The sequence below is a fragment of the Cebus imitator genome, unplaced genomic scaffold (assembly GCF_001604975.1).
Source record: "Cebus imitator isolate Cc_AM_T3 unplaced genomic scaffold, Cebus_imitator-1.0 Scaffold389, whole genome shotgun sequence".
Lineage (NCBI taxonomy): Eukaryota > Metazoa > Chordata > Mammalia > Primates > Cebidae > Cebus > Cebus imitator.
This window is the reverse complement of record NW_016107704.1, coordinates 683,252-692,581: the sequence shown is the minus strand read 5'-3', so window position 1 is coordinate 692,581 and position 9,330 is coordinate 683,252. Positions and strand designations below refer to the sequence as shown.

General features: G+C 53.3%; 1 protein-coding gene across 7 annotated transcripts in view; it reads right to left on the bottom strand.

Annotated features, from left to right (window-relative positions):
- RPS6KA2 (ribosomal protein S6 kinase A2) overlaps positions 1-9,330 on the bottom strand; it is a 457,145-nt gene that overhangs the window by 88,214 nt on the left and 359,601 nt on the right. For all 7 annotated transcript variants that reach the window (XM_017508303.2, XM_017508305.2, XM_037731262.1 and 4 more), the window contains 3 exons: positions 6,427-6,533; positions 2,830-2,867; positions 735-877 (listed from right to left, as the gene is read on the bottom strand). In XM_017508303.2, the coding sequence (XP_017363792.1) occupies positions 735-877; positions 2,830-2,867; positions 6,427-6,533 (288 nt within the window). The remainder of the gene's footprint in view (positions 1-734; positions 878-2,829; positions 2,868-6,426; positions 6,534-9,330) is intronic.

Genomic DNA, 9,330 nt, shown 5'->3' with positions numbered 1-9,330 from the left:
GACTGTGACACAGACAACAGCCCAAACCAAGTTCAGTTACACACTCTGTGATACTGTGACACAGACAATAGCCCAAACCAAGTTGAGTTTCACACTCTGTCTGTGAGACTGTGACAGAGACAATGGCCCAAACCAAGTTCGGTTATATACTCTGTGAGACTGTGGCACAGACAATAGTCCAAACCAAGTTCAGTTACACACTCTGTGATACTGTGACACAGACAACAGCCCAAACCAAGTTCAGTTACATACTCTGTGAGACTGTGACACAGACAACAGCCCAAACCAAGTTCGGTTACACACTCTGCGAGAGTGTGACAGAGACAACTCACCTTTCCAGAGACCGATGCAAAAATGCCTATCTCCATGTACATCTCAGTTCATAACTAAGTGTAAGGATTTTGTGTTTAAATAAGAAAAATATTGTAATATGAAACCATGGCATCTCTCATCATCATCATGCTAACCCGAAGAGCACGAAGCATAAAGACAGTTTGTCTCCTCACACGCATGGGTTCTCCTTTGCATCCCAGCCCCACTTGCTGATGGTGGGGATGTGGGAAGGACAGGAGGCTGCTGGGAAGTGCTCGTCCTGGACACTTGTGGGGTGTCCCAAGCCACACCCTGAGGCATTGCCTTTGCCTGCATTCCCGGACCTCTGAACCCACCTGGGGACAGGGGTCTACCTGGGGAAGAGCCGCCATGGCAGGGAAGGGGCCCGGGGGCAGGCTCACCATGAGCACGCCGAAGGACCACCAGTCGGCACTCTGTGTGTGTCCTCGCCGATTCACCACCTCGGGCGCCATGTACTCGATCGTCCCACAGAAGGAGTACGCTCTCTTGTCGTGGTCAATGGCCTCCTTACTCAGGCCAAAATCTGCATGCAAACACAGCACACGCACTGCCTCAGTCTCTGGGTGTGTTCAGGGGTCCCCACGCAGGTGGGCATCAGTGTCCCTCTGTGGGCCCGCCCCTCTCCAGGTGGGCACAGCAGAGCCCTGCTCAGTGAAAGCAGTGCCACGTGAGCGCTTCCTGGAGCTCATCAGTACCCAGAGCCCACTAGTGCCTGAAGCTAAAATCCTCAAAGCGTGAGCAGTTCCTTATGAATCTACATACCCAGGAAACACCACCCAGACGGCAGATGCTTAGCCACTGATGGGAACTCCACAGAACCCTCTTCCACAGGCACATGGAGGTGGGCGCTGCAGGGCAGAGGGACCTGGGGTGGAGGGGCAGGTGTGTGGCTGATAGCTACCGGGAAGGGGCCTCCGGCTGTAGGGGAGCCAGGCAGGTGGTCAACTTGCCTGCCCTGACAACGCCAGGGTGTGGAGAGCACAGATGGGCGGAGGAGGCCTGGGGAGCAGGGGCCGAGCTATGATGGAAGAACAGGTTTCACCAGGTGCCACAGAGCAAGGAAGGGCTTCTGAAGGAAGTGGCCCCGGGACTGGAAAGAACAGGAGTGCACTAGCTCAGGGCCTGCAGGTCTGGGGGATGACAGAGTGGCTGCGTGGAGCCGAGGCAGGCCCAGCCAGTGGTTAGAGCAGCAGCACCCAGAGAGGCCACGGCCTTGCCCCCCGAGCCTGGGATGGGCCACTTACGTGGCAGAGGGACCAATATGGTTTAGCTGTGTCCCCACCCAAATCTCACCTTGAATTGTAATAAATCCCCATGTGTCGGGGGAGGGACCCAGTGGGAGGTAACTGAATCCTGGGGGTGGGCTTTTCCTGTGCTGTTCTCGTGATAGTGAATGAGTCTCATGAGATCTGATGGTTTTATAAAGGGCAGGTCCCCTGAACACACTCTCTTGCCTGCCACCATGTAAGATGTGCCTTTCCTCCTCCTTTGCCTTACGCCATGATGGTGAGGGCTCCCCAGTCATGTGGAACTGTGAGTCCATTAAACCTCTTTCCTTTATAAACTACCCAGCCTTGGGTATGTCTTTATTAGCAGCATGAGAACAGACTAATAGAGGGACTTTGCAGATGCCACTGGGATTTGGAGATGGGGGATGACCCTGGATTTCTGGGTGTACCTAATGCCATCACAAGGGTCTTCAGGTTAGGGAGGGGGTCAGGACGCCATCCGAGAGCTCAGAAGATGCTGCCCACCGGCTTCCATCATGGGGGATGCGGCACAGACCAGCAATGCGGGGGTTTCTACCAGCAGGAAGAAGCAAAGCAAGGGAATGTCCTCCAGAGGCCCCCAAAAGGCAGGCAGCCCTGCCAATGCCTCGATTTCATTCCTGGGAGACTTATTTCCAACTTGGGGCCTCCTGACCTATAAGGTGATAAGTTTGTGTGGTTTGAAGCCATGTTTCTGGCATTTTGTTAGAGATGCAATAGGGAACTAATACAAATGGGGTGTCCTGAGATTAGAACAGCCGCTTCCAGTGTGACTGAACTTGCTGGTGGCTGCCAGGCTTTATATGTAAACGGGGAGGGCGGTCATGTGGCCACTGCCATGGTCCAGGGAGTGAGGAGGAGGCAGGGACAGCACCCGTGAGGACAGCAGTGAAGGCCGCACTCCAGCGAGACCCTGGATGTCTGCCCTCAGGATGGCGCTGGGCATGAGGGCTCCTGAACTAAACACCCAGCAGTGCCGAAAAAGCCCAGCAAACAGAGCATGGCCCGGGAAGCTGGATGGTTCTGGACGTTATGAGGATGTATGACACTATAACCAGTCTGTAGCTACAGAAAATTCTGCCAAATTAGAGACAAAGCATCTGGCCAAGGGAAGGTGGTCTAAATAAGAGGGCTTGGGCTTTGAGGCGGTCCCCAGAGTTACCAGGGCTGTGATGAAGCCACCAAGGGCTGGCCATCATTTACAAACCTGTGATCTTAATATGTCCCTCTTCATCCAGGAGAATGCTAAAGGAAAGGGAAAGAAAACAGACACTTTAGAAAGAGACCCAGCCCACCAACAGGCACGTGGAGCTCAGGAGGGGAGCTGCGGGGTTCAGGGAGCCCTGACGGAGCTGGCCCGGGAGGTACCTGCAGCTTGTGCACTGGGCTTTCCCATCCCGCCTCCTTCTCCAGAGCTCCCAGCTAAAGATGAACACCTCCCAGACAGAGATGTGTGTTCTTGTGCCTGGGGGACTGCTGGCTTTAGGTCTTCACGGGTCCCCAGGGAAGGTCTGGGAGCCCTCCAGACCACTGTGTGTGAAGCACAGGTGGAGAGGGGCCCGGGAGCCTTGGAGAAGGAATGTTTCTCCAAGCAAGGGCACTCAGGATGCCCTTTCTGTCCAAAAACCCCTTCTTCTCACATGTATCCTCCCGAGCCCTGCCGTGGCTCTCGAGACCCATCCCAGGGGAAGCCAGCACATGCGGGGGTCATGGCACTGAGGAGCTTCAGGCTTTAGCAGGTACATCTTGTGATGGGACCTGGTCCTGGCTCAGCACCCTTGCGGGCCACTGGGTCCCTGTCTTGTTCCCGCCAAGCCCTCCTCACGCCATGTGCCTGATGTGAGAGTTTGCGTTACTCCTCCCAGGTATCCTGCTGTGGGGTGGACCCTCCATTCCCTATAGAATGGAGGCGGGATCTGTACAGGGCTGGGCGCAGGCTTAAATCCCTTCTTCCCTGAATGTCAGGCTGGAGTCAGTCAGTGTGGGCTGTGATATCCTGATGCCCCTGTGGCCCCAAACTTTCCCTATTTATTTTTTTGGCTGTAATTAAATCCTGTTCTTCCAGATGCTGGGAGGTACCAGCCTAGCCCTAAAGAGAACAGAAAGTGGGCTAGAAAGAAGCAAAAGCAAGGCTTGGAGGATGAATCTGTGATAGATACCTTTCCAGAAATCTGTGAAAGGAAGGAAAGACTGAGTCACTACAGCACGGATGAGCCTGGAGGATGCCTCCAGCAATGAGAACTGCCTGTCCCGAAACGACAGGTATGATACGATTTACAAATATAAAATGTATGGTCCCTGGAGGAGTCAAGGTCTTAGAGATGGAAAGCAGATGGTGGGTGTGGGGGCGAGGGGGCTACTGTGCTGGGGGACAGGGCTTCAGTTCCGCAAGCTGAAACCATCCCGGAGATGGATGGTGGGTATGGGGCTCAGCAGTGGGAATGTGCTTGACGCCACTGAGCTGGGTGCTTAAGCATCGTTCAAACTGTAAATGTTATGTGTATTTTTCGACAATAAAAAAAATCTGCCATGGGGTTAAAAAAACACCTACTGTTTTCTGGAAATGGGAAGGAAAAATTACAGCATATACTTAAGATGACGATTTATAATTAACGAGGCAAACGTTTTCATCTTTGACTTTTGGGCACAATCTTTGCCCAGAATGAAGCACCTTTGAAGATTAACTCCCTAATAATTCTGATTGAACAACACAACCTTTTCCTTCAAGGCCGCAATTAAACATGGCTATTTTTAGCTGTGAGGATCACACTGACCTTCAGGAGCAATGAGAACTGGCGCCCACGGCCTGGGTGGATGTTTGGGGTGAGCTGCTAACACTCAGGCATCCACAACCAGGCCGCAGAGGAGAAGCAGGGGCAGTGTCTGCACAGACGCACAACACTCCACTTCCACTTGGAGGGTAATTAACACGGGGTAACTTGTAACTTCTGGGGTGACCTTTGCTGTGACCCAAGGTGACAGGCCAGGCTCTGCCATCATCTCCCGATTAGGGAGGGGCGAAAGGGGAGGCCCAAGGCTCAGAGCACCCCAGCGTTCAAGGTCAGACCCACTTTGAAATGGAAATCTGGCCTTCTGCTCCTGATCCTGGAAGGAGACAGCAGCTGCCAGCAGGCCGCCCTCCTGACGGGGTTACTCAGGCTAAAGTCTTTCATGGGTCTACATTGAGCATCCCTTTTCTGAAGTGCCCGAAATTGGAAATGTTTAGAATTTTTGGATTTTGGAATATTTACTTATATATAATAAGATATCTTGGAGCTGGGCCATAAGTCTAAACAGAAAATTCATTTTTGTTTCACATATACCTTCTACACATCGCCTGGAGCTGATTTACGGAATATGTTAAATAATTTTGTGCGTGAAACCACGTTTGTGTTAAGTACTTATGTGCAGAATTTTCCCCTTGGAGGTGTCATGTTGGGGCTCAAGTTTTGGATTTTGGAGCATTTCGGATTTTGGGTTTTTGGATGAGGGATACTCAAGCTGTATTTACACATGTATTCAGTTCACATGTGCAGCTGTGACGTTCCACGGGCTGGTGGTGACGTCAGAGCATTATGCACATGGGCAAGTGCATTTTACATCGTGCGCTGGACACGGGACACGACCTGGCTTCTGAGTAAACCGAGGTGTTTCCCATCAATGACAGCCGCATGAAACAACACCAGCTTCCGAGCAGGGCTTGTCTTTTCTCAGTTCCATGCAGATGACAGGGCAGGAAGGTGGAGTAGCGGCTGGGACCTGTTTCCAGACCCCGGGGCCCCCTTGGTCTTAGCTCACAGGCTTGGGGTGGCCTGGTGGCACCCAAGGCTGGTTGGTCCCACCAGGCCACAAGGTGATGCCTCATCTAGGGGTGGCTGTGGGCCCTGGTCTGGGTGGGTGGCATGAATCGAGGCAGTGAGGAGTGAGTGAGACAATCAGCTACTTCCCCTCAGGGACACCGGCGAGGTCAACTGAACCTAAAATACCATCCTGCAAATCTCTTATTCTCTAACTGGATTACTCCTAGTTATATGTCAGGTCTGCAAAGAAAATGTGAAAACAACATCAAAACTAAAATGGGAACACTATTATTTTGGAGGGACTTCAGTGTTTAAAAATTTAGAATAGATTAGCAAAATATTCTAGAAATAACAGTCTCACAGGTCACCATGGCCAAGGATACACAAATCTCAGTGGACCTGGCCTAGGGATTCTGGGGCCACTGTCTTTTAGGGAACTTCTTGAGACAGCTCTCTGACTGGGTGCCTAGAGGTGGGGCCAGCAGGTGACTGAGTAGAGGTTTGTGACCACATTCCTTGGGCTTGCTGAAACAGCTCAAAGGGCTGCCTGGATCTGGAGGATGGCAGGGAAGAGATGAGAGAGGAGGAGAAACTTGCCTGGAGGCAGCCATGTTTGAGATGGTCCCCAGTGGCCGGACAAGCCTCACCCAGGAGAGTGGGCAGGAATGTGGGTCAGGGTCGTGGGTGTGCCATGCCCCTCCCCAGCTCCGGCTTCCCGGCTTCCTGTGCATCACAGACACGCACCTGGGCCGGGCCTCCCTCGGACGTTATGAGTGTCAGGTGGGAATGGGCCTGGGCGTTTCCTGTGCAAATCAGCAAAGCCACACCTGCATCTGGGCCCTGATGCCTGAGCGAGTCTTGCCAGCACAAGAGTATCCCCAGCCCGCTCTCTGATATGTCCTCATTTAGGAAATAAATACCTTGCAATGGCTACCAACACGGCCCAGCAAAAAACACGGAGCCGATGGGTGTGGGGAAGTCAGCCCTAGTTTCTTCTCACTTACTTCTCAGGCTTCAGATCTCTATAGATGATCCCCAGGCTGTGGAGATGGTCTAAAGCCAGGGCCAGCTCAGCCAGGTAGAACTTGACGTCCTCCTCTGTGAACATTACCTAGTAAGAGAGGAAAAACAAACCACTTAACCTGTTTTTTGGCTGGTGTGTTTTAGAGAACTCTGCCAGAGAGCCCGAGAGTCCACACTTAGGTGGGTTTGCTCCGTGCATGGAACATCGTGGCCCCCCAGAGTGCTTTTCTGACTCTTCTCGTGGAAAAGTGAGTTCCCTGTATAGTTCTAAGATCAGCAGACAGAGACCAGGGCTTCCTGCAAAGGTGACTCATGCAGGTTTGTGAGTGGGGTGCTCAGGTTCAGCTGTCCCCTCTCTGTCCTTTTCGTCCCTGCAAATCATTTGGCTCTGGGGTGGGTTTCTGGGTTTATATTCTGACATGAACGCTGCTGATGTGAACTCATAACAATTTTAACACGAGTAACTAAACCACACTGTGAGGGCTTGATGGGAAGTTACTGAAAATGGCTCCCAAATATCACTCTTTCCCCACGGATTTCTCCACTCCTTGGGTCGATGCAAACTAGTAGCCGATGTAACCTGCTGTAAACCCAAAGAGGAAGATCACACACAGGCGGTGTGGAGTCAGCTATGGGCGGCCCAAGCTGCTCAAGGGAGGCGGGGTGGAGAGGGGCTTCTGGGTGCTGGGGCAGGCGGCCACATACTGGGCTCCCATGTGGTGGGACAGCTCAGGGCTCGGAGGTGACGAGGTGGGGATGCCCTACGTGTCCAAGTGCCAGGGACACGCTCACTCGGGCCGGCTGAAATAAGCATGAGGCCTCGGAGCCCAACAGACTTCAAGGCCATTGTGTCATCATGACTCATCCCTGCCCCCAACTTGTGAGAATCAGTGTATATGTTTTGAAGACCCCTGAATAGGAAGCGGAATCATGACCACAAGCCATTTTCTACATTCGTCATGAGAAATCAGCATCATGGAGACTACACGTCCACATGATGACTGAAGTCTCTCTCGGAAAGCAGACATGAAGAATCAGCATGCCGCCAGAAGCCTGCCTGGCAAGCACCAAATTAGCAGGGTAGCCGGGGGCCTGGACAGTGAGTGGCGTCAGGTGGGAGCCAGGCATCCACTTCACACAGGGGATTCCTCCACGTGGCTGGACACGCAGGCTCCACGTCCCAGCCATCTGCCAGCCCCCCGAGTCCCCTGTTCTCCATTCCGCGCTTGGCCAGTGCCTTTCCCAGATGGATGTTTCTTTTCCAGATTGCTTAATGTGCTCAGTGGACTGACTTTCAGCAAGTTCTGCTGGTGGCCTTGTTCTTTCCTGACTTGGCATAGCCACACGTGGATCACCATGGGTTTTGTGTGTAATTTAGGGCTCAGCAAACCTGTCTTTCCACTCCCCCAGCTCTTAGTGTAAGCCCCAAGGACAAGAGCAGGAAGTTTCTCTACAGAAAGGAAACACCTCCCGGGTGTGTGTTCTGCAAGTTCGCCGGCACAGTGACCGTCCTGTAAGATGCTGAACCCCGTACTTGCTGAATGAGAGGACCCAAGGAAAAGACTTTCCGCAGGTTGCCAGCAGCTCCATGAGTCTGTGATGCCCACCCTGGACAACTTTCCTCCTCCTCTGAAATAAAGGCTCTCAGAGGAGACACATATTCCCATACGAGGAGCTGCCACGATTTTTGCCAATTACTGCGGTCTTTTTGGTCAAGGAGCCCAACCACAGGCATGTCATAGCAGCTGCTGGACAAAACCAGACCCCAGATGGACTGACTCCCTGTGGATGAGAGGGGAGTGGACAAACCAAGAGATGGTATCACATGAGGAATGGGCAGACGCCAGACTCTGGCAGCTTTGGAAATGGGCACACACCTGAAGGGGCCGGACGCAGGTCCCCAGGGGCTTTGTGTAGGGCTTGGATCAGGTTCTCCTGGCCCAGTGTTTTTCGTCCGTGCAAGGAGCCCCAGAGATACCTGCGCTGCTGGACGCAGAGGGACAGGGCAGCCATGTTCTCTGGGACCCTCTGCTCCCGCTTCCAGAGCCACTCTGCCTTGCTTTACTATCCATTTGTGGCTTTGTGCAAGACAAAGGGGTTTCCTGCTGAAAATGGGAAGGTGGGGAAAGGGAGTGGGGGTGTGAAGGCACCCCGCTGGGAAGTGGGTGTCAGGAGAGCTGGGGCTGCTCTGCCTGGGGCTTCAGATGCCCTTGCTAGGCCACTCCTCCTTTGTGTCAGAGAAGAACAAGTAGGACTGTCAGAATGGAAAGCCGGGCAACGGCACTGCCATGGGCAGAATCTGCCTTTGGCAGAATCTGCCTTTCCCATCCCATGAAGTGGGGTGCTTTTCACGTCCACCTGGGCCACAGGGCTCTCAGGCTGCAGTGAAGCTGCAGCCTGGAGAGTTCCTACCGAAGGCAGTGGAGGTCAAGAAGAGACCCTGGCATGTGCAATTGCAGTCATGAGACAAAGATGGGGTGCGAAGACCACACCCGATGCTCCCGAACACCCCCAGATGTGCGGGCAGCATTGCACGAGCTACATCTTCCCAGGAAGGAAAGTGAGACCCTGTGAGAGTCTTTCCCAGCTGTTCCTATCCACTGACCTGTGCCTTCCTGTGCTCTAGCTGGGAGGCCAACAGCGTGACTTATGGTCCTGGAGCTGCAGGGCTGCGTCAGGGCCACCCGGGACTGTTGCTAGGGCTGCTTATGTGGCTTCCTTAGAACTAACCAGCAATGCACACAGCACGCCAAACACGCACACACCCACATCACACATAGCACACACCACACTTACTACATACCGCACCCACAGCCACCCACACACATACACACACCCCACACATGCACACAGCACGCCAAACACACACACACCCACATCACACA